Source organism: Budorcas taxicolor, chromosome 10 (genome assembly GCF_023091745.1).
Source record: "Budorcas taxicolor isolate Tak-1 chromosome 10, Takin1.1, whole genome shotgun sequence".
Taxonomy (NCBI): domain Eukaryota; kingdom Metazoa; phylum Chordata; class Mammalia; order Artiodactyla; family Bovidae; genus Budorcas; species Budorcas taxicolor.
In genome coordinates, this window is record NC_068919.1 from 83974871 (window position 1) to 84001878 (window position 27008).

The 27008-nt window shown below is 55.3% G+C and overlaps 1 protein-coding gene across 1 annotated transcript in view; it reads right to left on the reverse strand.

Annotated features, from left to right (window-relative positions):
- The window catches only part of LTBP2 (latent transforming growth factor beta binding protein 2), a 111294-nt gene that overhangs the window by 9747 nt on the left and 74539 nt on the right, over positions 1-27008 (reverse strand). The window contains exons 10-27 of the mRNA XM_052647314.1: positions 26040-26162; positions 24196-24360; positions 23721-23936; positions 22632-22651; positions 22131-22170; positions 21095-21208; positions 18601-18729; positions 17756-17884; positions 10289-10408; positions 5280-5399; positions 4068-4190; positions 3722-3847; positions 3176-3301; positions 1971-2093; positions 1718-1843; positions 1260-1382; positions 490-621; positions 103-228 (exon numbers count right to left, since the gene is read on the reverse strand). Of these exons, the coding sequence (XP_052503274.1) occupies positions 103-228; positions 490-621; positions 1260-1382; positions 1718-1843; positions 1971-2093; positions 3176-3301; positions 3722-3847; positions 4068-4190; positions 5280-5399; positions 10289-10408; positions 17756-17884; positions 18601-18729; positions 21095-21208; positions 22131-22170; positions 22632-22651; positions 23721-23936; positions 24196-24360; positions 26040-26162 (2181 nt within the window). The remainder of the gene's footprint in view (positions 1-102; positions 229-489; positions 622-1259; positions 1383-1717; positions 1844-1970; positions 2094-3175; positions 3302-3721; positions 3848-4067; positions 4191-5279; positions 5400-10288; positions 10409-17755; positions 17885-18600; positions 18730-21094; positions 21209-22130; positions 22171-22631; positions 22652-23720; positions 23937-24195; positions 24361-26039; positions 26163-27008) is intronic.

Sequence of the window (27008 nt, forward strand, 5' to 3'; positions counted from 1 at the left end):
GGCCTCTCTATGCAGGGCAGCCAAGATCTGTGGAGACGGGGTCAAGGGCCCGAAAGCCTTCCCTTCCCTGGTTCAGAGCTGGCTAGGCCACAGGCTTCTCACCAACGCAGTCCCAGCCGGAGGGCGAGGTCTCGAAGCCCTGGTCACAGAGGCAGCGGAAGGAGCCGTCGGTGTTGTCGCAGAAGCCATGGGCCCCACACATGGTGTCGTTGGCACACTCGTCTATGTCTGCGGGACAGGGCGGGATACAGTGTAGGGTGTGCTCTCTGTTCGCTGGGAATACTTATTTATCTGGCCTATTAACACCAAGATCTCTGAACACTAACTTCTGAACACAGAGTGAGAAAACTAAACAGTCCTCTTCAATTTTTGTGTAAGCACTGCTGCATGGAAAACACACAGACAGCTGAAAAAATCGTTTCTAGCCAGGTACGTGAAAAGTAGATGTTGTCCTAGGCCTCCCAGCCCGCACGCCCCCTCCCCACTCACCAATGCAGTCTCCCGTCGGGGCCATGTGGAAGCCAGGCTGGCAGCCCAGGACACAGCGGTAGGAGCCAGGGCTGTTCTCGCACCTCCAGGCCCCGCACATCGGTTCTCCGAGGTCCTCGCACTCGTCAATGTCTGTCCCCAGGGCCAGGAGAGGGACAGAAGTGGCCAGGTCACTACCCCGACCCCATATCTCTGGCATGACAAGGTCGTGCTCCTCAACTTCTGAGGTTCTTGATTGGTTCCAAACCACTATGCTCATTTCAACCCCAAAACATCAAGTTCAGGACCCTTTCCCCTGAGCCGCAGGCCTGATTGTCCAGGAGAGCTCTCAGCCTCTGTGACACTCCTTTTCCCCTGCACTCTGCCCTCCACAGCAGAGCACTGTCCACCTCTCTATATATAACACCTTTCCCAACGTGTATTATGGAGAGTTGTCTTCATATGTCTCCCTTGCTTAGTTTCAAGAAGATTCATAACTGTCTATTTGTCCCAACAAAATGCATCGAACCCAGGGGGTGTAAATGTCTATTGCATCTATTTGGCTTTCAAAAAATTAGACTGTGTGCTCTGCCACAGCACAAGGACATCCTGGGGGCAATCCCCGAGTCAGAAGAGGCTGAATAAAGACATTATCCATTGGATGATTTATCTATGGAAAGTGCTCGAAGCTGGGGCTCCTGGCCCCAGGGAGCGGAGGAGCTGGCAGGGTGGAGGTGTCTGTCTGTCGACATGGGGCAGAGCCCTGTCTGCTTACCCCCTGGAGCCCTTACCCACACACTCCCCACTCTCTGGGGAGGGCTGGAAGCCAGTCTCACACACACAGTTGAAGGAGCCGTCGGTGTTGACACACTGGCCCCCGAGACACCGGTCAGTGACTGCACACTCGTCCACATCTAGAATAGAGACGTTTGTCAGCAGGGCCAGCCATGGGTCCCCAGGGCCCTGGGCAGTTTCGCTCAGAGGAGGGCCAGGGAATGGCTCGAAGTAGAAAAGGGCTGGAAGATCTGAACAAGAGTCCAGAGCTGGAAGCCAGAGGCGCCCTGGAGCCCTGGAACCAGGCAGGGCAGAGGGTGAAGGCACCTGCCGTATGCATCGTGGACAGGCCCTGGAGGAGGGCTCCAGAGACTCTCCCTGACCCCTGGTTCCCGCCCTCATCCCTCAGCCTCCCATCTTCCCATCCCAGGTGGACCTCGAGTACCCCTCGCGCCCCCTGCTGCCGGCTTCTCACCTTGGCAGCTGGTGCCCCCGTCCGCGCTGACGAAGCCGTCGGCACAGAGGCAGAAGAAGGACCCGTGGCTGTTGAGGCACTCGCCGCGCGGTGCGCAGTACTCCTCGCCCACACACTCGTCCACATCTGCGGGCAGATGAGCCGGTGGTGTCTTCCCCGGCAGGGGGCGATGTTCCCCGGGCAGTGCAGTGCGCGGTGTAGGGAAACCCTCCGCCCCACCCCGTCCCCGGCCGGAGAGACCTGAGCCACTCACCCTCACACACCGTGCCATTGGCCAGCTGGAAGCCCGGGGGACAGAGGCACTGGTAGGAGCCAGCCGTGTTCTTGCACTCGCCTCCCAGGCAGCTGCTCTGGGGGTCTTCACACTCGTCCACATCTGCAGGGCCACACCAGGAGACGGTAGTACGGAGGGGTGGGGTGGGGAGGCAGAACTGATGGGAAGACCTCCCAAGGGCAGGGATCAACAGGGAGGTCTCCAGAGGACCTGGGGGTCTGCCCGAGGAGACTGGACCCATAGGAGCACCATCCGCTTGTAAACTGGCACAGCTGGGAGAAGCTGGCGAGGGAGCCTTTGGGGAGGAGGATGGCTGCAGCTCCCTCCATCCTGCCCCAACCCAGCCCGACAGACTCCCCCGACCTCCCGCTGCCCACGCTGTGCCTGCCCAGGGCACACCTGGTCTCCCCTAGCAGCAACCCTGGCCTAAGGTGGCCAAACCCTACTGCCCTCATCGTGGCTGAGATTTTACAGAAACAACAGGAAAACAACTGAGAAATAAGTGGAGGAAGCGGATACAGAGAACCTGAGGAGGTAACAGAAAGTGGATTATTTAAATTGGCCTACAGATTGCCCTGGGATTTCCCTGGTGGCTCAGATTCTTTTCCCTGGTAAAGAACCCGCCTGCCAATGCAAGAGAACTGGGTTTGCTCCCTGAGTGGGAAGATCCCCTGGAGAAGGAAATGGCAACCCACTCCAGTAGTCTTGCCTGGAGAATCCCATGGACAGAGGAGCCTGGTGGGCTATAGTCCATACAGCCCATGGGGTTACAAAGAGTCGGATGCGACTGAGCAGCTAACACTTTCGCTTTCTTTCACAGATGGCCTGGTACCGGCCAGGGTCTTTAGAATAATATCGCAGCACCCACCTTTACAAGGAACTCTTGAGAAGCCTGTTAGATAACAGATCTCAAGACCCCCACCCCCAACAGACAGACTTAGCCCGTCTGCCAAGGCCTGGAAGCCGCACTTCGATCGAACAACTCCCCATGCTTGTGACAAGCACTGAAGCTTTGGTCCAGTGGCTCATTGGCTCCCTAGACCCAGATCTGCAGTCGCCTTTCTGACGCCTGTTTAGGGAGGGAGGGCGAGAACAGGCGTCCCCAGCTGGCCCACCCTCCGAGGCGAACTCCCTTCTCTGAGGGTGAAAGGCTAGTCTCCTGTTCCCCGTCGGGGTCCTCTCACCTTCACAGGTGTGGCCCAGGGCGCTGGGCTGGTAGCCCGCCTCGCAGTCCCTGCAGGAGAAGGAGCCGGCAGTGTTGGTGCAGACTCCGGACGGGCAGACTCCCGGAAAGGCGCACTCGTCTAGGTCTAGGGCAGACAATCAGCCAGTCAGTCACCCAGGGGGCCTGGGGATGCCTCCCTCCACCTGGCCAGGCCAGAACCACCCCAGATCTCTGGTTCCCTCTCTGAGCTTGTTGGACTCTGTGGGCCCCCATGGAAGGGGAGCCCTGGCTCTGGGCCTCTTACAGGACAAGCCCCGCACCCTCTCCCCGGGGATGCTTCTGGGGCGGCTCAGCCATCAGCTTCTTTCCCTCTTGTTACTGTGACTCCCTTCTCCTTCTGTCCTCATGGAGAAAACAGAAGCGCAAGTCCATTCACAGGGTCCTCTTGCCTGGTCCGGAGACCCTCAGCATCAACCCCAAACCAGGGAACAAACGGAGGGTTCTTTGGGAGCTCCGAGGGTCTGTGCTCTCAGTTCCCCTTGGCCAACCCCCTCCCCAGGGTTACCTTCGCAGGCGGTGCCATCCTCATTCACCCAGTACCCACTCTCGCAGGCTGAGCAGCTGAAGGAGCCCTCCGTGTTGAGACAGAGGCCCGTGGGGCACGAGGCCCGGATGGCACACTCGTCGACATCTGAAACAGGCCATTGAGCTCTGTGTGGGGCTCTCTGCAGGACAGACATGCCAGGCTAGCCAGAGGTTGACAGGGAGGGGTGGGGTGGGGTGGGGGGGTTGTCGGGGAAAGACAGTCTGCAGCAGCGCTGTGTTGGGTCAGCTCAGGGATGTGAGCCAGAGGGAAGGAGCTGCAGGCGGACATGTCATGGATGGACAAAGGGCGCTTTGGATCCTTGTACCTTGGCAGCCCTTCTCATTTGGGGTAACTTCGTAACCCTGCTCACAGGAGCATCTAAAGGAGCCCTCCAGGTTGATGCACGTTCCATGGGTGCAGACCCCAGGGGTCAGACATTCATTCACATCTGTGGGAGAGAAGTCCAAGCTGGCCTCCTATCCCTTGCACAGCCTCCAGCATCACGCCGAGAGCGTCTCCATTAAGAGGCCAGGAACCAGCATTCCGAGGGGCCCTAGCACCCTGGGAAGGACCAGAGGACATTCCTGCTCCTGGACCCATCTACCTTGGCTGGGTACCCTTCCCCCGCCGAACTAACTTCCATCCCTGAGCTGACTTCAGCTCCATCCAGTGACACAGAGCGCCCTGCAAGTTCCTAGAAAAGGGGGGCCAGGTTCCCCTCGCCCCAGCCCTGGGACTGATTTGGCCCATCTGAGGACACCTGGAGGCAAGTGTCTAAGACTTCTGCCTCACCCTAGAGTGAGTCTGAACCTCTCTGGTCTCTTCCCCGCCAACCAAATGGGTATGACCGCAAGTTCCCAGCCCACCCACCAGCTTCAGCAGGCGAGTGGGTAACACAGAGCGAGGCCAAGTCTGCCTGGGTGGTTGAGCGGCAGTCTCAAGGGCCTGGGAAATGCCTGCCCTCTCCAGGGCCTCAAAGTCTCTATTCACGACTCAGTCCCTCCTGGCATCCTGAGCCCTGGGCCCTTCTTCCTGCGAGGGTTGAGGGAAAGAGCATTCCTCCTACGGCTGATGGCTGACATGCACCGCCCCCCACCCCGACCTCCAGAGAAGACCACCTGCTGTTCTCTTAGGCGTTGGTGTTAGAGGTTGCTCTTGAGGTCCAGGAGGGCAGAAGACCCCTCCTCCACACCACTGGCATCAGCCTCTTCCAAAAGACGTGTGGCACCTTCAGCCTACCTAGCAGAATCCAGCCCCAGAAGCCTCTGGAACCTTGGGCTGTATGTAGCTCCTGGACGGATATGGCCAAGGACCCTAAGGGGCCCTCCTACCCTGGCTGATTCAGAGGGCAGAGCACCAGTAACTGAAGCACACCCACCTCATGCCCAATGTCATCTGGAAACCCAGCTGGGTCACGAAGGCAATAGCCTCCAAGCCATTTCCCTCTGCCCTCGCCTCCCCCCACCACCATGTGTGGGCTCAACCCAGAGTCCCCAGGCCAAACAGCCCCCTCCATGCCTTGGCAGGCAGCCCTCACCTACACAGCTCCCGCCCTGGCCCCTGTAGCCTTCCTCGCAGGGCAGGCAAGTGTAGGAGCCGGGGGAGTTGACGCATCTCCCATCAGGGCAGGTGCCAGGGTGACGGCATTCGTTGATATCTGCAAAAATAACAGCCCCTGCCTTGGTCATCTCTGGGAACCACGGCCCGCGGGTGGGCTGTGAAGGAGCACATCCTTGACCCTGCTCTAGGTCGGGGGGAAGGAGGGATGTCAGTTTCTGTACAGATGGAAACCAGGAAGATGTGAGTGTTGTCTTGTGTTCCCACCCCCACCTCCCACCCACCGTCCTGGACGAAAGAGGGAGGGAAGACCGAGAGGAAGGGAGAAGCCCTGCTGCAGGAGGCTGTGCTCTCAGTAGCTTGGGGAGGGTGAGAGGGCTCGCAGTCGTGAGCTGGACTCTTGGGAAGGACCTTCGTCTCTCCCTTGTTCATTTACAAGGGGTGACGATGATGGGATTGGACGTGCTTGGCACAAAAGGCCCCAGAGACCCCACGATAGATCCTAGCTGGGCAATGAAGGCAAAACAGGCTTCCTGGCACCCAGAAAGGAGGACAGAGGATGACTCCCCCAATCTTTGATGTGGCCAAGACCAGCCCTGAGGCTGATGCAGAGTGAGGCTGACGCAGAGGCTAGGAAGGCTGCTGGAGAGGGGAATTTTCTTCTAGCTGAGAACCATGTAGGGCTCCCACGCCCACTCTGGTGAGATTCAGGAAAGCCAGCCCGAAAGGATGAGTCTGAGCACCGATCAGACAAGCAGGGGGAGGGGGGAGCCATGGAGGGAGAGGAGCCAGTCCTGGGAGATGAGAACAACGGGGCGGAAGGCGAGCTTGCTCCCGAGAACGGCACACAGGGCTCTGCCCAATGCGAAGCTGGCATGCTGGGGAGTCCAGCGTCCAAGGCACCCCAGCTACCTCGGCCGAGTTGGTGAGGTCGGAACCCGGGGACTGAACTCTGGGTCAGGACGGCAGGAAGACGGTCAGCTCCTCTGGCCCAGTGTGCAGGCTCCCAGTCACTCTTCACTACAGACAGATTGACTGAGCTCCAGAGGAAACAGGACGGTTCACCTTCCCTGCATGGGTAATTGTCGCCCTCCCGCAGGAAGTCCACCTGCTCACTCATGCAGATTCAGAGGCCCTACTGACTAGGAGGAAGACCTGCTCAGCACCCAGGAAGAAGAAGAGAAAGGCAGGAGGCAGGGCCAAGGGTCAGAACACAGGCTTCCTGCAAAAGGACAGGGGCCCGGAAGTGGAGGGTGAAAATGAATCTCCTTTGAGGTTGTTTGGTCTGCAGAAGACTGGGTCCATCAGAGCCCTCTGTTCCAGGGAAGTGGTCACCTCTCACAGCCAAAACTTCACCCTACGGGTCCACATGAGGAAGACATACACAGAGCACAGGGTGTTTCAAGGGTGTGTGTGCTAGGAGATACCCAGAACTCCTGGGCCATCTCAGGGACACTGAGATAAGGCTCATCTCAGGAAAGAGGGCAACCAAGAACCCCTAGTTGGGTTGTGGTGATACCAGGCTAAACTATTCTAGAAGCTTCTGTAAAAACAGAACTGGAGAGAACAAGGCGGAGGTGGAAGAAATGAAGGTTCTAGGGCCACCAGCTTTGGCCAGCAGCCTCGCCTGCCAGTCCTGACTGAGATACCGGAAGCAAGATGGGCAAAGCCATTGGGAATGAGCCGCAAGTCTGCTTCAGGGATTCGAGACTCAGGGATGAAGAGAAAGAGATGGAGGCAAGTATCCTCCTCTAAGACCACACCGAGGAAAAACGGAGTCTTTGGACCTCTCCTGCAGGGTCAGGCAACATCAGAAGATTAGACTTAGTGGGAGCAAAGGGCTCTGAGCTCTGCCCTGCCCCAAGTGTTCTGGGCACACTTGCGGAGGTGGTGCCGGAAGTGCGTCATGTTGGGCATTAGGAGACCTGTGGGACAAATCCTGCTTCACTGAGAATTCCAGCTCCCACTTTTTGGGTCGTGGTGGGCTTGTGCCTCCTGGTCCCTTGTGGTTGGGTGGGGCAGGAGGACTAGTGCTGCCCAGTAGCTTTGAGTGGATATCACGTGTGTAATTTATGGGCCCAAACACTTATTTGTGTGCAACCCTGCAGAGTGCTCTTTCTTTCTTCCACGGACAGTGGCCACATTCAAGATGCTCTTCCTTTAGCCTGGTTCAAGATGAGAAGATGCGGACCAGGACCCCCGGCACACCCATGATGGATATGTGGCTTTGGTCAGATATCAAGTCTGCTATGTCCTATACGACACTAAGATTGAGGCTGGTTGTTACTGCAGCATAACCCGGCCTATCCTGGCACACTGCCACGGGCTTCCTTCCTCAGGCCAGAGCCCCAGCCAGTGATGTTCATGCCTGGGAGGTGGGGGTGGTGGGGGGACAGAGGGTCAAAGCAGCCCCTAGTCTCTACCTGAACCAGGGCGGGCCTTTTCTAAATGGGGGCCAATATATCAGAGCCACTAGCCAAGCCATGGATGAATCCCTGTTAAAAGCACAGGCTCTGAAGTCACCAGATAGTCTGAGGATGTCCCACCAACCTTTTGGTGCCTGGATGAGAGCCAGATGTTTTTTGCCTAGTCTAGGGTTTAAATTTTAACCTAAGATTATGGTATGTTTTGGTAAAGGTTTTACCCTGGTTGTCGGGGGACAGGCGCTGTCTGTCTTTTTTATGGCTGTATTCCTGGCCCATGGCTGGGACACAGCTGGCGCTCAAGAAATGTTTGCTGACCAAAGAATGAGACCATGTGATTCACTAAAGCTTCACATCCTCTTGGTATGAGGCTGCGAGAAAGACCCCAGAAGACCCCGGGAAACAGGCACCCCAGGGACCAGCTTGCCAGCCTGCTGTCTGTATACCGGGCAGATGGTAGAGCTCTTCTAACCAGCGCTGCAGTCTGTGCTTGAGGAGATGGAAGGGTACTGTGAGAGCACACGGTGGGCACGGTGCTCCTGCAGGGGCTGGTGACCTTGGGGGTAGGTGGAGGGCAGCAGAGCTCTGGCAGTCTGCAGGGGGACCTAGCCCCTCTCCGTGGGAACCCAGAGTCCCGAGACGACGGAAATGCCATGGAGACTTTGGACGGGCTGCTGTCCAGACCACTCAGGCCCTTCACCAGAGACTCTGAGTTTAAGTGGAGAGAGAGTGGTTTCTTAGTTGGAGGAAGAAGAAAGAGGGAGGGGGAAATTGACTGGGCTCCCAGGGTGATGGGCTGGGGCTGTGGTTACGGGTGGAAACCTGGAGGAGCGTGCAGGCTACATCAGTCTTGCTTTCAACAGACTCAAGAGTGTCTGTCCTGGGCCAGGAACCCAGCCTGACCTCCCAGCCAAGCTGTGTGTGTCTGGGCCCTTTCCTCTGGAAGGGAAGGAGGTGATCCAGAGGCACGGGCTCGGGCACTGGGGGAGACAAGACATGAGAAAGAACGGGCTCCCCTACTTGCTGCAGGGCTGCCTGTGCCCTTCGCATGGCTGTTCGGCAGGTTAACCAGAGCCCCTGCCATGGGCGTTATGGTTTCCATCTTCAGACACTGAGACAATAGGCCAAGCCCATATCTGTCTCCACCAGAGCCTGTGCCCTCAATGTGGACTGGTTAGTATAAATTTGAGACTTTAGATGTCCTTGGATTTTCCTAGTTCATTTCCTTTGGTTTTACTTTTTAATCAGGTTTCATGCCAAATGAATAATGTTGGATGCTTAAATGAAGCAATCTGTTGAGACCCTAGTCTAGCACCTGGCACTTATAACAGGCACCCATCAAATGCCAACTCCCTTCACTCTCTCTTCTCCTGGAAAATGCCAGACTGTCTGTGGTTCAGTAAGCTCATGAGGACAAGGGGAGTGGGGTCTGGTTTTGATCATAGTGGGCCTGACTTTAAAGAGGGAGGCATTGAGAGGGGGAGGTGAGACGCTGGGGATTCAGACAGGGATTTGTCTGTCCTGCACCTCCTAGTGACCTCTCCCCTGGACTCTGCTTCTGTAGTAGTGGGATTGGGAAGCGGGGGTGGACTCCCTTCACCAGACACACAGGCTCATCTCTTACTTCCAGGATCTTCTGAATCCAGGCAAGCCCTGGCCGTGGGAAGCCAGGAGGCAGAGAGGAGTCTGCACCTATCTTTGGATCAAGGGCAGGACTTCCTTCCAGAGAGAACTTTGATTTACTCTCACCCATTCTTGTCTCAGCCAGTTGGGAGCACATGACCCAGGCCTTTTGTGAGCCTTTGACACCCCAGCCTGGCAGGGAGGTGAAAGTGGCAGGGCTGCCGGGAGCTGGCATGATGGTGGCAGGTTCAAGCCAGTCTGTGAGGACATCAGTGGGCAATGTCACAGCCGACTTGTGATACTGGGAAAGGGGGCTGGGATGAGGGCTCATTCATTCATGTTTTTCAACCAGCGTGTATTGGCCCAACGCGTGAACACTTGTCAGGTGTCCGCACGTAGCCGTCTAAGGATACAGCCCAGCTTACAGCCTGACAAGCTTTAGCCAGCAGATCAAGCCTGATGCCTGAGGCACCTCCCAGATATCAGCCTTCCCTCTACCATGCAACTCAAGTGGTGGGCAGAGGTGCACAGAGGGGAGCCCCTGGGATCTCATGTATGCAAAGTTACTGGGCTCCTATGCTGTCAGGGCAGACAGGATGCCAAAATCCCACTAAGGGAACAGAGAGGCTCCTGGAATCCTAGACAGGTCTCTCTGTGCACAGGAGTGGGCTCAGGGGTAAGCTGGAAGGGGAGCTGGTGCTGGGCAGTGCATGGGGAGGGACAAGGAGATGATGGGGAGGGATCAGGAGATGATGAGGAGGAGCCAGGAAATGATGGGGAGGAGCCAGGAGATGATGGAGAGGGACAGGAGATGGTGGAAAGGGACCAGGAGATGGTGGGAAGAGACCAAGAGATGATGGGGAGGGACCAGGAGATGATGGGGAGGGACAGCAGATGGTGGGGAGGAGCCAAGAGATGATGGGGCCGGCAGCCCATTCCTTACCTTGGCAATGTCCTTTCCTGACCATGATGTAGCCCTGGTCACACTCACAGTGGTAGGAACCCTCCGTGTTGGTGCACCGACCCCGGCTGCACACCCCTGGCTGCTCACACTCATCTATGTCTGTGAACACAGAGAAAAGTCTTGAGTTGGGGCCAGCCCTGCAGGGGGTCCTGGGGCATCCCCTCAGAGGCCAAGGTCAAGGATGTGCATGATGAGGCCCAGACAGGGAAGACGTCCTTGCCAGAGCCATGAATGGCAGGGGCTCCGAGGTCACGTCAGACTGACCTAGCTCAGGCCCCTGCAAACTCATGCGTTCCCTTCTCCCAGGGAAGGTGGCTACTTTGGGGGCCCTTGGAGACCCTCACAGCTGTCTCCTCACTCCAGTGCAAGGGCTGGTCTTGAGGCCAGGTGGCAGTGGATATGCCACTATCCGAGGAGGCGACAAAAGTCCCCCTCTTGACCCCAATACATCCCCCAGAGCTCTGCTCCTAGAGTTCTTAGGGGCCTTCTTAAAGGTTAGTGAAGTCGCTCAGTTATGTCCAACTCTTTGCAACCCCATGGACTGTAGCATACCAGGCTCCTCCATCCATGGGATTTTCCAGGCAAGAGTACTGGAGTCGGTTGCCATTTCCTTCTCCAGGGGATCGGCCCAACCCAGGGATTAAATCCAGGCCTCCCGCATTGCAGGCAGATGCTTTACTGTCTGAGCCACCAGGGAAGCCCAAGGTTAGGGATTGGGATTCCCTGGTGATCCAGTGGTTAGGACTTGGTCCTTTCACTGCCAGGGGCGTAGGTTCAATCCCTGGTTGGGGAGCTAAGATCCTGCAAGCTGTGTGGAGCAGCCAAAAGAAAAAGGTTGGGAATTAAGCAGCCAGTGAGAGACAGTGTCTTAGGCAGCTGTGGATCTGTTCCCGTGGTGTCTTCTATTGTCCCAAAGCATAATCTGGCCCTATGATGGCTTGAAAGCCCAAGCCTGGTCATGCCTTCCTCTTTAAGGCCCCACCAGGGTTCCCTGCTGCTCAGACTTCCTCACAAGGCCTCACCACAGCCTTGCTGTGTTTGCCGATCCCCACTGGTCTAGCCTCTAAGCCTTCATTCACACAAATGCCTCTGCTTGGTTTGATGGCCAGCAGAAACTTGCTCCAATTTCAAGGATGGATTCAATTTATCAACTCTGGATGGCTCTGGCCCATCTTTGCATGAAATGTTCCCTAGGTATTTCTAATATTCTTGAAGAAATCTCTAGTCTTTCCCATTCTGTTGTTTTCCTCTATTTCTTTTTTTAAATTATTATAGTTTATTTATTTGATGTATAACATACACTGTCAATAATCATAATTGCTAGGGATATTTAAAATGGCAATTCTATACGTCTAAATATGTTCTTTTTTTTTTTATGCTGAATTTATTTATTTATTTATTTAATTTTTATTTTTACTTTATTTTACTTTACAATACTGTATTGGTTTTGCCATACATTGACATGAATCTGCCACGGGTGTACATGCGTTCCCAAACATGAACCCCCCTCCCACCTCCCTCCCCATAACATCTCTCTGGGTCATCACCGTGCACCAGCCCCGGTGTTTTCCTCTATTTCTTTGCATTGGTCACTGAGGAAGGCTTTCTTATCTCTTCTTGCTATTCTTTGGAACTCTGCATTCAGATGCTTACATATTTCCTTTTCTCCTTTGCTTTTCACTTCTCTTCTTTTCAGAGCTATTTGTAAGGCCTCCCCAGACAGCCATTTTGCTTTTTTGCATTTCTTTTCCATGGGGATGGTCTTGATCCCTGTCTCCTATACAATGTCACGAACCTCCGTCCATAGTTCATCAGGCACTCTATCTATCAGATCTAGTCCCTTAAATCTATTTCTCACTTCCACTGTATAATCATAAGGGATTTGATCTAGGTCATACCTGAATGGTTTAGTGGTTTTCCCTACTTTCTTCAATTTAAGTCTGAATTTGGCAATAAGGAGTTCGTGATCTGAGCCACAGTCAGCTCCCGGTCTTGTTTTTGTTGACTGTATAGAGCTTCTCCATCTTTGGCTGAAAAGAATATAATCAGTCTGATTTCGGTGTTGACCATCTGGTGATGTCCATGTGTAGAGTCTTCTCTTGTGTTGTTGGAAGAGGGTGTTTGCTACGATCAGTGCGTTCTCTTGGCAAAACTCTATTAGCCTTTGCCCTGCTTAATTCTGTATTCCAAGGCCAAATTTGCCTGTTACTCCAGATGTTTCTTGACTTCCTACTTTTGCAATCCAGTCCCCTATAATGAAAAGGACATCTTTTTTGGGGTGTTAGTTCTAAAAGGTCTTGTAGGTCTTCATAGAACCATTCAACTTCAGCTTCTTCAGCGTTTCTGGTTGGGGCATAGACTTGGATTACTGTGATATTGAATGGTTTGCCTTGGAAATGAACAGAGATCATTCTGTCGTTTTTGAGATTGCATCCAAGTACTGCATTTTGGACTCTTGGGTTGACCATGATGAGATCAAATTGCCAACATCCACTAGATCATGGAAAAAGCAAGAGAGTTCCAGAAAAACATCTATTTCTGCTTTATTGACTATGCCAAAGCCTTTGACTGTGTGGATCACAATAAACTGTGGACAATTCTGAAAGAGATGGGAATACCAGACTACCTGACCTGCCTCTTGAGAAACCTATATGCAGGTCGGGAAGCAACAGTTAGAACTGGACATGGAACAACAGACTGGTTCCAAATAGGAAAAGGAGTACGTCAAGGCTGTATATTGTCACCCTGCTTATTTAACTTCTGTGCAGAGTACATCATGAGAAACGCTGGGCTGGAAGAAGCACAAGCTGGAATCAAGATTGCCAGGAGAAATATCAATAACCTCAGATATGCAGATGACACCACCCTTATGGCAGAAAGTGAAGAGAAACTAAAAAGCCTCCTGATGAAAGTGAAAGTGGAGAGTGAAGAAGTTGGCTTAAAGCTCAACATTCAGAAAACTAAGATCATGGTATCTGGTCCCATCACTTCATGGGAAATAGATGGGGAAAGAGTGGAAACAGTGTCAGACTTTATTTTGGGGGGCTCCAAAATCACTGCATATGGTGACTGCAGCCATGAAATTAAAAGACGCTTACTCCTTGGAAGGAAAGTTATGACCAACCTAGATAGCATATTGAAAAGCAGAGACATTACTTTGCCAGCAAAGGTCCGTCTAGTCAAGGCTATGGTTTTTCCAGTGGTCATGTATGGATATGAGAGTTGGACTGTGAAGAAAGCTGAGTGCTGAAGAATTGATGCTTTTGAACTGTGGTGTTGGAGAAGACTCTTGAGAGTCCCTTGGACTGCAAGGAGATCCAACCAGTCCATCCTAAAGGAGATCAGTCCTGGGTGTTCTTTGGAAGGAATGATGCTAAAGCTGAAACTCCAGTACTTTGGCCACCTCATGCGAAGAGTTGACTCATTGGAAAATACTCTGATCCTGGGAGGGATTGGGGGCAAGAGGAGAAAGGGACGACAGAGGATGAGATGGCTGGATGGCATCACCGACTCGATGGACGTGAGTTTGATTGAACTCCAGGAGTTGGTGATAGACAGGGAGGCCTGGCGTGCTGCAATTCATGGGGTCGCAGGGAGTCGAACACCACTGAGCAACTGAACTGAACTGAACTGAACTGATGGCTCCGGCCACTCCCCCATTCCCTGCCCACCACAGTCAAATTAATAGAGGACTCGCCTTTTCCCCCCACCCCCACTCCCAGCAATGGTTCAACACTTCACAGAGGCTCTGTGCAGATGAGATAAGGTCATCCAGGTGAAGGGCTTAGCACAGTGCCTGCCCAGCATGAGGTAAGCGCTGAATTATTATTATTGTGCTCAGTCTCCAAGTCGTGTCCAACTCTCTGCGACCCTGTGGACTGTGGCCCGTCCATGGGCTCCTCTGTCCATGGGATTCTCCAGGCAAGAATACTGCAGTGGGTTGCCATTTCCTTCTCCAATTATTACTATTATTATTATTCTAGCACTAAAATATTATTATTCTATTCCATAAAACCCAAGCCCCTCTGCCTGGCATGTGAGCTCTCCCATGACCTGGCCCCTGCCTGGTTCTCTTATCGTGGTTCCTGCCTCCCACACACCTCCTAGTCTCAACAGCCACACAGAACCTGCTTCTGGGCTTCTGCCTGCTCTGCCTCCTTGCCTGGAGTGGCTTCACACCCACCTGCTTGGCTGTCTCCTTTCCATCTCTCACTGAGGCTGCCCTCGCCCTTCCAACCCACAGGGCCCTTCCCGGGGTTCCCTTAGGGATGAGTAGGGATGAGTAACTGCTTCCCCCAACTCCCATGACTTCTGAGAATGTGCCTTATTATTCCCATGCCCTTAGTGCCTAGCCCAGAACCCCCAAAGTACCTATTGCATGAGTGGGATTATAAGCATTTGTTTTCAGACAGTGTTTTCATCTGAGCAATATCTCATAACACTTCAGTGCAGAGTGGAGTCACAAGTAGGAGGTGTAAAATGTGCACTCCGAGGCCCACGTCCAGAGGTTCTGACCCAGTAGTACTGGGGTGGGCCTAGGAACCTGCATTCTAATAGCTCTCCAGGCAATTCTGAAATAACCGGTCCTCACTTTGGGAAGCTCTATTCCCAGCGGAAGAGGAAAGGAAACTTGCTAAAGAACTCACTAACTGCTGGGGCCAGGATGACTGCTGGATGAATAAGGCTGGGAAAATGGACTTGTTCTATGGAGAAAAATGGAAGTGGAAAAGACTCAGTCTTAACACCCATACAAGGATGGACTCCAGATGGATTAAAGCATGTTGTGAGGGACTTCCCTGGAGCTCCAGTGGCTAAGACTTTGCACTCCCAAAGTGAGAGGCCGGGGCTGGGTCCATGATCGGGGACAACTAAGACCCAGCACAGCCAAATAAATAAAATACATAAGCAAATAAAATACATAACTAAGTAAATAAAACCTGTCACGAAAGGCAAAACTGTAACTGTAATAAAGGAAGGTGTAGAATATATTTGTGACTTATAGTGGGGAAGGAATTTTTACATAAATCCCTCAAAGCATAAAAATAAAGCAAAAAAGGTAAATTTCTATACACCAGAACTAAGAATTTCTGTTCAAAGAAGGATACGTGGATAAGGTCAATGGGCAGAGGACAAGAGGTAAGAATTATCATATCTAAACCCAGGCAAGTATCTGGAATATATAAGGAACTCCTAAACAGCCACAAGGAAAAACAGGAATGACCACGGAACTGAGCAAAAGATGATGACAAGCAATTCCTAGGAAAGGAAACCCAACGGCTAACATATGAAGAGATGCTCATATTTACTAGTAAAGCAAATGTTATTTTAAATATTTAATTTTAATTATTATTTAATAATAATTATTGTTCAGTCATGTCTGACTCTTTGTTACCCTATGGACTGTAGCCCACCAGGCTCCTCTGTTCATGGGATTCTCCAGGCAAATATGCTGGAGTAGGTTGCCATTTCCTCCTTGGGGCGGCGGAGGGGGTGGGGGGTGGGGGGGTGGGGGGGAATCTTCCTGCCTGGGTCTCCTGCATTGCAGGCGGATTCTTTACCGCTGAGCCATTGGGGAAGCTCAAATATTTAATAGTCAAATAATTTGTTCTCAAAATTGTAGTGGCTTCTGTTAATTAGATAAATTAATGAAATAATTTATAAATAAAAATATTTAAAATAAGGAGGATACTCTTTTATGAGAGTAGCAACATTTAGAAAATGGATGTTATTGGATGAGGCCTCATCAGGTGGCAGCCATGCCCTATTGGAGAAGCTCTGAGAGCTGACTTTGAGCCTCCGGCCTCCTCCTCCAGCTGGCAGGCTGACAGAGACATCCAGACACCCGGGCTGGCATGTGGCAGGTCCCCTTGTCTGGGTCAGACCTGGTGACACCCTTCCCTGCAGCAGCCACTGCCTGTCCCGGGCCAGCACCTTGGGCTGGGCCTGCAGGGAGCAGTGCCTCCGGCCCACAGCACTTGCCAAGGCTGCAAAGCCCACCAGAGAAGTCCCTTAGCCCCCAGGCCTCTGCCCTCGATAACTCCAGACTGTTCTGAGTACTGCTGCCTGAGTCACCTCCCTGAGAGCCGGCTGACCGCACCGCCGCCCTCTGCTCGCAGACCTCTGCTGGCTGCCACTGTCTGTGGGACGGCAACCAAGCACTTCAGCCTGGCGTGGGTTCCCGCCACTTCCTCCACATACCGGGCGCTCCCATCACTCTGGATTTATTGTTATTCCCAGAGCGCGCCAGGCTTGTTCATGGCTCTGCCCTCTGCAGAAACGCTTCCCTTCCCCTGAAATACCCTCCGCTTCCTCTTTTCCTTCACTGTGTGTGTGTGTGTGTGTGTGTGTGTGTTGGTGTGGGTGTGGGTGTGGGTGTTGGAAGCAAACCATGCTTTGGGGCCAGGACGATTTTGATTCTGCTTCCAGCTCAGCCACGGCTCTAGGTGTGAGGTCTCTGGGTGTTTCAATTCACCTCTCTGAGCCTCCATTTGTTAAACTGTGAAATGGGGATAAGGGTTTCTACTGCATGGGGTTGGGTGGGATGATGAGCGTCACAAAATAAAGGGCTCACGATGGCGCTGGCACATGAGAACAGCTCATTAAACAGTAGCTGTTATTATTCTGGCCCCACTCAAACATCCCTGTGGGAAACCTTCGCACTTTCTTCCATACGGAACCAGTGAGTCCGCATTCCACAGTGCCAGAGTCCACGCCTTACTCAGTGCAGTACCCCTAGAGCTCACACGGCTCCCGGGCCAGAACCAGAAACGCGAGTCCTGAGAACAGCAGGGCCATTCTCCAGGTGAAGGATTCCGACTGGGTTATGAGTCTTACAGCACTGCTTGGAAACCACTACACCCTATTCTCTGTAAACTTGTTAGTGAAAATGTAAGTGGAGTGTTTCACATGCGGTATAAATGCTGCATATTAAAGGGCCTTTGTTGGAAGCGTCCTTGTCCAGAGGCCCCATGCAGAGCTTCCCAGGGAAGCTTAAAGCTTGTAGGCATCTCCCAGCAAAGGCGTCCCTGCTCCCCAGGCTGCCCGGAGTCCCAGTTGGTGTCCTTACAGGTCACCCTCTGTACCCAACGGGAAAGAAACTCCTTGTCACTCAGAATTTGGGGACCTGGCTGCTCATCTTCATCTCTAGCCATGTCCGTGGGTTTCCCCTCATACTCCTGGCTTCCGTCACAGTTCCTTGGAGTGCTGGTGAATATTTTGTTGCCTTTCAGATTCACACCCCTCCATCTGGTCTCAGCAACCTCGGCCTCAGTGTAGGCTGCTTCCTCCCAGGTCCAAGTCTGAGCCCTGGTCTCAGTTCCTGCGGTTCCCCCATTCCCCACACTGCAGTACTGTGACTAGGTGCTGCAAATGCCTGGATCCTCCTCCACCCAAACACCACCTGTGGGGGCCTGTACCCCTCCCAGGGGCAAGGGCGGCTCAGCTTACCTTGGCATTCCTGTGTGGCCCCCGAGGCGGCCAGCTTGTAGCCAGGGTAGCAGAAGCAGGAGTAGGAGCCCACACGGTTGACACAGCGTCCCCTTCCCTTGCAGGGGTCCCTCAGACACTCATTGTCATCTGAGCAGAGGGAGATGGGGAGGGCAGTCAGGGAGGCCCTCCTCTGGGTACCTCTGAGCCACTTGCCATGCTAAGGGCTGGATAGGGGATGGTGCTGTGGGGCAAGGAGGGGCTGAGGGAGCAGAGGAGACTGGGGAGACGAAAAATCTCTGAGCCTGGGAAACTTGAAGTCCGTCCATCGGGCTCATTCAGGAACCAAGGGCCCCTCTCTGCCCCGTGTCTCTCTTCCCTGGGGCCCTGTGATCATTTCCTTTCTCCTTCAAGGCACAGCAGATGCATCTCCCTTGTATAAAATACAGGGGGAGTGGATCAGGCCCGCACTGGATTATTTGTGTTGTGCCTCCAAACCTCTCCCCCAGGGATGGCCGCGGTGGAGGCAGCAGGTCAGGCTTCCGTCTGCCATGCAGACAGCAAGATGACCAGTCTGAGGGGTGGTTGATCTCAGAGCCGAGGGTGCCAAGTAAAAGGAGTTCTTTTTCTGGGCTCCAAGGCCCAGGGGTGGCTTCCCACTCTCCTGAAGACTCCTCAGATGGTCCTTCCAGAGACCAGCCTCCCCAAGGTTAAGGTTAGCTTTGTCCACGGGGACTGTGGCTCCTCTGCCCATCAACCACACAGCACTGCTTGGACTTTCGGCTGCCTTGGCCTCTGGACTGGCCCCCAGCCCTGCCCCCACCCACCCCAGCCACCGAGTGAGCCCCGGCCGCCCGCGTGGACACCTGTGCAGTAGGCCTGGCTGGGGTGCAGCCGGTAGCCGGGGCTGCAGACGCATCTGTATCCATCCGGGAGGTTCACACAGGTGCCCGGGCCACAGATGTTGGTGGCCCCAGCAGCACATCTGTCAATGCCTGTGGGAGACAGCACAGCTGAGGCTGTGGCAGCGTGGGGCCGGGTGAGGGCAGTGGACTGGGATGGGGGAGGGTGGGGCAGGGCACGCGAGCACAGGAGCCTCACCCCCGCCTTGGCTGGGCCCTCCCACATCCACGTGCAGCGAGGCCTTGTATAAGACCCCACGCACGGCCCCTCTTCCCAGGGACCTGAGCCATACCAGGATGGAGCGTGCAATAGCGTATCCTTCTGACCAAGACCCAGGGGTTCCAGTAACCTGTGTCCTACGTCCCAGCAAAGGGCCTCTGCCCCTGAGGTCCCCAGGCTGACCTCACCCTGAATACAGGGTCAGTTCTCACCCAGAGCGAGGGCTTCCCTCCCCTGGTACACCTTGCCCAGTTTCTCCCAGACAGGCAGACAGATCTGGTGAGTAGGGTCTTGGGAAAATTGCCAGGCGATGAGGGTAGAGGTGGGCTGGGGCCAGCTAAGCAGGGCCTTGAATGCCACATTAAGACAAGCTGGTAAGAAAGGGGGTCATGGGAGTCGGGGTATGATCAGAGCCATCTCAGGAAGACCACGCCTCTCATATACCACCTTGATCAGAAAGGCAGGAAGGTGGCAGATGGATTGGAGTGGGAGGGGAGGCACAGGGGCCCCGAGAAACCCACTGAAATGAATTAAACAAGGACTGCCCTGGGTGGCGGTAGTGGGGTAGAAAGTGGGAGGTGGATACTGAATTCAGAAACAGTTTTGAGACTCACCAGGACTCAGGGCTGAGGCTGCATGGAAGGCAGAGATTATACCTCGTTTGAACCTGTGTCCTTAACACTAGAAAAGTACCTGGCACTTAAAGCATGCTGAATGAACAGATGACTGAAAGAATGAGAGAGGCTTTCACGGTAGGTCTTAGCCTGAAGCCTACACACCCAGGCTCCCTGCCCTGCCCCACAGCACTGAGGAAACCCCAGAGACCCCAGGGAATGGGCCGGGATGTGCCTGTGTTGGCGCATAACGGGGCTTCTCAGTGTTTGCTAGGCTGAACTTAGCTGAATGCCCACACTGGCCTGTGTGTGAGGCTATCCTGCCCCTGGCCTGGCTCCGAGTTTGTGTCAGCCTGGGGGCTCAGGAGGACCCCCAGCCAGGAGCTACATGTCCTCCCCGAGAGGTAAGGCTGGGGATGGAAAGGGGGGGAAGGGACCAGGAGAAAGGTTCTGGACTGTGTGTGTGCGGGGTTGTGTCCCCACAAAGCTGACGCCCCAGCTCTGTCCCTGAACCCAGCTCATCTTGCCTGCTGAGCCGTGGGGGGCCTAGGACACTCCCTGGAGCAGTGCACTGAGCCCAGAGAAGAGGGGTCCTGGGGGGCCAGCGGGGATGTCCCAGTTCAGGCCGAGGAAGGCCAAACTCCCAGCCCAATCACTCTCTGGACTATTCCCTCTGCTGAAGGAAATACCCCTCACCCCAAGGTGACTTCAATCTATGAGGTTAAAAGCAGCAAGGCCCTGACGAGGGCACTCGTGGGGGTACACACGTGAGCATACACGTGGACATACACACGTGTTAGCACATACACACATATGAGTACACAAGTGAGCACACATATGTGAGCACACACACATGTGAGCAGACGCACAAGAGCACATGTGCACGTGTGAGCACACATGTGTGAGCACACACATGAGCACACACGCGTGAGCACATACACACGAGCATGCACACACGAGCACACACACATGAGCACACACGAGTACACACAAGAGCACATACACACACGTGAGCACATACACGTACATGAGCACACACATGAGCACATATGCACATGTGAGCACACACACACGTGAGCACACACGTGAGCAGGGAGCGGCTGGCTGTGCCAGCACTGGCCCTGCCTCTCTGGAACCAAGTCCCCAGACAAGGAGGCTTTGAGGAGGGCGCATTCCAGAGCAAGGTGAGTATGCCAGGGCTCTCCCCCGCACCACACACCCTCACCACGGCAGCGGCCAGAGCCAGGGACACAAGCTCCCAGGCAGCCAAACAACTTTAGACATAGAACCACTTTTCCTCCTGAAAGTCGGCCCTCCCCGTGGGCAGGAGGCTGCCTGCCACCAGGGCACTCAGCCGACTCGGGGTCAACAGCCTGGAAGAGTCAGGATCCTGGAGGCCCCACGGGCGCCCCTCCCTGGAGAGGGTTCTCCTGGAAGGCCAACTCTCCCTTCTCTCTCTCCTGCCTTGCTTGACTGGTGTCCCAGACAGGACTCCTCCGGCCACTAGGGGCACCCCGTGCCCTCTGTGGGATGCAGCTGGGGGTGCTGACTCCGGCAGGAGTCCACTGAGCACTGTGCATCTGGGGGGAGAGCCGGGAGCACCTTGAGGGGCCGCTGCACGTACCTGAGGGTGCCAGGGTCACCAGCACATCGGTGGGGGCAGTCACCTGTGCTTCTTCCCTGGCCTCTGGGATCCCCTGTTCAGGCACTGATGGTGTTGGTCTTCCCAGGGCACCTCCTGTGGAGGGAAGAGGGGTAGGGGTGCAGGTGGGCCTTGGCCCCTGGGCTGCCCACTTTCCTACCTCCTGGACAGCCCTCCAAAGATGCCAGGCAGTGCCCTTCCCTGCCCCCTGCCGTCAGACTCTGAGAACAAGGGCTGGAGCCTGGGCGGGTCATCCCCTCTGCCTCCTAGTCTCCTCAAACTCCACTTGGCTCCAAACAATCAGAGACACTTAAGAGCGCATCTAGACTCACTCTCCGCTTTGCAGGGGAGGAGGCGGAGGCTTGCGGGAACAGCCACTCATCCACGGCCCCTAGCTTATTGGAGACAAGCCAAAGCTGGGCCTACTTCAGCTTTCTCCTGCTTGCAAAACACTTTAGAGTTACAGAGCTCTGCCTCAAACACCAACATCTCACCTGCCTTAAGAGGCAGCGGGGCAGGCATTCGTGTCCACTTAACAGCAGAGGAAGCTGAAGCTGACTTCTGAACAATGTCCTGTCCCACCAGCCAGCCAGCTGGGCTCTTTGGAGCTCTAACCATCTCCTGATGGGCTCTGCAAAGCTCCAACCATCTCCTGAGGGAAGGCAGGCCTGGGAGCAGGGCCCTCTGGACCTGACCTGCCCCCGCTTCAGCCAGCTCTTCCTCTTCGGTCTCTTTTATTCCTCTCTGGCTCCTTTTGGCCTCAGCACCACGAAGGGCAGACCGAGTGCTGCGTCTGGGGAGGTCTTGGCAGCTGACAAGGCATGGCACCGTCTTTCAGTGACCTTCTAACACCTTAGGTGTACAGAGCTCCCAGGAAAAGCGTTCACCTCTGACATCACCCGCAACCTCATCTGATCCGAGCCTCTGGCATCAGCTCATGTGTACTATCGCTACTCTTAGTTATAGTCTTTCCTTCCTTCCCTTTGTTTCCTGGGCACCACTAGGAGGAGGCACTCACCTGGGACCCAGGTGGATAGCTGGGTAACGCCGGTTGTCACCTGCACAGAAACGGGAGAAGGTATCTCACTGCCTGGAGAATCCCATGGACAGAGGAGCCTGGTGGGCTACAGTCCATGGGGTCACATGACTGAAGTGACTTAGCACACAGTTCTAGACCTCATATGCTGTGATGAAAGTCTGAGGAACAGCCAGGACTAACAGGACACATTCCTGCTCTCTTTCTGAAGAGCCCCCCCCCCGCCCCCCGCCGACCTTCTCAAATGACACAACTTGCACTGTAGCTGCCGGAAAAACCAGAGCTGCGATTATTAGTTCTTTCAGGGTACAACTGGGTCTTGGGATCAACTCTCCCACTTTGGCTTCTCTGGAAGCAAAATCCTGTGTATACTGGATCTTTCTCCCTTCCCTCCCTCATGTGACATTGCCCTGCAGCCCCAGGGCTACCAGGTCCCGGTCTCTGCCACCTTTGCCCAGCTCCTTGGTGGGATGACGCACTTACCTGGCCGGCCTGAGAGTCGCCTGGGGAGGAAAGGTGAGAGCATGAGCTCAGAGAGGCCACGTATGGCTGTCTGCTCCCGCCCCCCACGGCCAGGGCTGGTTCTCTCTGTGACCTCCCTACTTTGTCCACAGCAGGCCCGGTGGCAGAGACAGCTCTGACTCGTCTTACCTGCCCCTGCCACCCTTCCAGGACTGGCCAGCCCAGGTCCCAGGATCCCCGAGCTGGGGGGCCTACACGGTGGTCAGTTGGCGAGAGGACACCTCTGGCTTTCCTTGAATACCCCTGGCGACAGGAGGCCCACCCGCTCTGGGCCAGTCCTCCCTTTTTGTCCTCTGCAACCCTCCTTGAGCTGCCGCCTCCTCCCTCCCAAGCCTCCGGGCCATACACGGCTGCTCCAGGCTCCAGAGCAATGCGACAGTTCCAGGAAGAGGGGGATTGCTCCTGGCCAGCGCCCAGTTACCATGGTGACTGGGGCTCTGCCTGACTGCCCTGTCGGTCTGTTCCTGGTTCGTGGAGCACTTTGTTCGTCACATAGCTCTCCCTGTCCTAATGCGTCCTTGGACTCCATGCCACCAGTAACCCAAGTTTCCCGGGCATGGTTTCCCGGGGCACCTGCCAGGGGTGCTGTAAGCCCCGTATCTTTCCAGCCCCACACCTCCTGGGCCCCAGGCAGTTCAGCCGGAGCCAGTGCTCTGACTCTAAGGCCATGGGTGGGGATCTGAAGCCCCAAGATTCCCAGGATGCATCTGACAGCTCCTCCAGGGGCCAGCACCAGCCCCAGAAGCGGTGCAGCAGGGCAGGGGATGGAAAGGCAGGGGCAGCGGTGGTTGGGGGGGTGGTGCTATGGACCCCCCACCAGCAGCTCTCTGGGACACGTGCACCTCTTGACCCCAAAGGAGCAGGTGCAGCCTTTCCATCAGGCCAGGCCATAAGAGCAGATTCCCAAGGCCAGGCTGCGTTTCCAACTCCCTTTCCTAACGTCCCCGAGGTGGGATGCCACAGGCCCAGGATAAACACCCCACATCTCTCTGAGGTGCTGTAACCTGAGGGGGCGGAGAAGCCCTCAGACCTCCTCCCCAAACCAGATACCCTTGTCGGGGACGGTCTCGGCCTCCACCCAGGTGCCGGTGGCCGCCCGCAGTGGCTGCCTCTCTGCTGGCCCGGGCAGGGTCCCGTTGCGCTTCGGGCTGCGCTCCCTCGAGGGCCGGGCCAGTTCCTCCTCCTCAGCTTTCCTCATGGACAGGCGGATGTCTGAGCTCGAGTAGGTGTAGCCATGGCCCGCAGGGCAGATCTCCCTGAAGGCCTCTGTGAGTTCAAGGGTCAGAGGACCAGCTGAGGGGGTGCTGTTCCCGCGGGAATCCAGGGCCCTCCTTTCCCTCCCTCCTAGGGGGGCAAGGCAATGTGGCAGCAAGGAAGGAGGGACCCCAGGTTGGGATAAGGAGTTGGTTAGGGAGGAGGACTCAGGGTCTCTGGCCTTAGGTTAGGTCCAGGGTTGGGGGACAGCGGCTACTGGCATGGAGGAAGCAGCTCGGTGGCCAGGGCCGAGAAGGGGACAGAGGGTTACCTGTGCCAGGTAGGGGGCATTTCTCACACAGGCTGCCCCAGGCTTTGCCCACTCGGCTGCAGCAGCATATCTGCTTGGTGATCCGCTGGGCCAAAGGCAGAGCGCAGGTGCCGGGCCCCAGCAGCCGGTAGCACAGCCCCTGCTGCATGGAGACGGCCTTGTCCGCTGCAACGGGCACAGCGGCAGGTGAGGGTGGGCAGGAGGGGGTGGGTCATTGGGTATGGCAGCAGGTGGGGCTGGGCAGGTGATGGGTGGCAGGTGGGGGTGGACAGGTAGCCAGCGGGAGGGGAAAGGCAGAGGATGGTGCAGTGGCCGGCCACACGGGCTCAGATCGGCCAGGCCTGTGTCTTGGTCTGGACGTTGGAGCCCTGAAAGTGCTCACAGAACGCGAGGAAGAAGGGCTGCAGGGATGCTTCAGCCCCTCCTCAGGTTATCTGTTTGAGGGGCCTGGGCGCCCACTCTCACGTGGGAGAGCTGAGAGCAGGGAAGGGGATGTGCCTGCTTGTCTTAGATTCTGTTGACAAAAGCCATCCTGGGGGGCCCACGGTGTGCCCTGAGGACCACAGGGTCTCCCTGGGTAGCTGAGTCGAGGTGAGAACCAGCGGACTGATGGGGAGCTTGGAGGACAGGGGCCCTGCCTTGGCCATCTTCGCAGCCCAGGCAACCGGGGTGGTATCTGGTGCACGCGGATGCTCAGTCAATGCTCGCTGATGGACGGATGGAGGGCTAGATCCATGAATCAAAATCCCGTGGACTGCAGTGAATGTGAGCCACGCGGGGCTTAGAGAATAACAGCTGGGGCCATCTCTGCCTCCCTGCCTGGAGGGTCTCTTTCCAGCATTGATACATTAGTGACCGTGAACTCTTCCTGACATGTTCTCCCGACTCTGTATCCCCTCATCCTTTGCTGTCTCCTCTTACTATCTCCTCTGGGAACACTGGGGACGCTGGGTCCAGTCTCTCCCTTGCAAGGGTGCTCCCTCTTGTGAGGGTAGTGCTCGAGTCTGTTTGTCTTGTGGTCTCCCAGACCCAGGACTTGGCAGTTCACAGGCTGAGGGCTTGGCCAGCCACAGGGAGCTTTGTTGAGCCTTGGGTGGCCAACCTGAGCTGGGTTGCTACTTTGCAGAGTCCAGTCGAGACTGGTTTTATTCAGTCCTGGTCAGGCCTCCCTGGTCTGGGCTGTGATGTCAGTTCTGCCATGGGGAGTGGCAAACGGGGGTGGGAGGTGGAGGGGGGGCCGTGGGCAGGTGACTGCTAGCCTGGGCCTCTCCCAGCTGGAAACCACAGAGGTCCCTGGAAACAGCTGCCTGAGTGTACACACAGGCACACACACAGACACGATGCTGAGATGACTAGTGACACGTCCATGCTCACGGACGCAGAGCACATCCAGACATGCGAACCACGGGATTTATGGAAAGGCCCTGGGGCTGGCAGGCTCTTTCTATGATGGGCAGGCTCTTTAAGAAAAGTCTGCAGCAAAGGGCCCAGGCAGCTAGGCTCAGGCGCTGGAAGAGGCAGCCGCAGCTCAGCGAGATATCACAGCAACGCACATTTCCCCAAAGCAGATGAGGCAACAGATGGGACAGCAATGATTAGAGAGAAACAGAGGACGTAGAAAATCCCAAACTGCAAAGCCTTCAAAGAAATGCCTGAAGCCAAAAGAGAAGCAGTGACTGTCTCCATCCCAGTAGGACGAAGCAGAGGGAGTTTGTTGGGGCCCAGTCCTAGGTGGAGAGGCAGCCTGGGGTCTGGGGGCATTTTTGCTCTCAGCCTGGCCTGTGGACCCCGAGGGTCCCATCTTGTCCCCCAGGACCCCCACCCTGGCCCCTCCCTGCACTCACACACACAGCGGCTCCTGGATGGATCCAGTAGGAGGCCGGGTCTGCAGGTACAAAGGTAGCTGCCCCTTGTGTTCACACACTCTGAGTCCTCGCACAGGCCCAGCGTCAGGCACTCGTTGACATCTGTGGGGAGCAGGGAGATGACCAGGGGCCCACCCCACCCCACCCACTAGTGATGGAGGGGAGGAACCCAGGCAGAGCTCTTCTACGATTCTCCAAGTAGAAGAACAGCAATAAGAGAGCTGTTTACTCAGTGTGATCCCTCTCGCTGGGCCTCAATTTCTCCTTTGTAAAGTGGGGATAATAGTAGTAACCACCATGTAGTCCCATTAGGGGGATAAAATTAGATAAACATTGCAAATCACTGGGTCCAGGAACTGGTGATTATGGTCATAATGTTAAGAGCTAGTGTTCATTGAGTACCTAGCATGCCAGGGACCACACCAGCTGGTTTGCATATGGTGTGTGTGTGTGTGTGTGTGTGTGTGTGTGTGCACGCGCATGCTCAGTCGATCAGTTGTGTCTGGCTCTTTGTGACCCCATGGATTGGAGCCCACCAGGCTCCTTTGTCCCTGGGATTCTCCAGGCAAGAATACTGCAGTGGGTTGCCATTTCCTACTCCAGGGGATCTTGCTGACCCAAGGATCAAACCCACATCTCCTGCATTAGCAGGCAGATTCTTTACTACTGTGCCACCTGGGAAGCCTTTGCATATGATATCTTATTTACTTCTCACAATTTTATCAAGTAGGTCCACATGGCCTCATTTTATAAGTGAAGAAATTGAGGCTCCAGGAGTGACTTGCCCAAAGTCACTCAGCTAGTAAGTGGCATCCTGGGAAGTAACAAGGAGCAAATAAGGGGAGAGGTGGCTTGGAGGGTAGAGAATGGTACCCAGTGCCTCCTATTCAGTCTTCCTGGATAGACCCCGAAGCATCTCTGCTGGACCCAAGATCCAAGGGTTGTGTC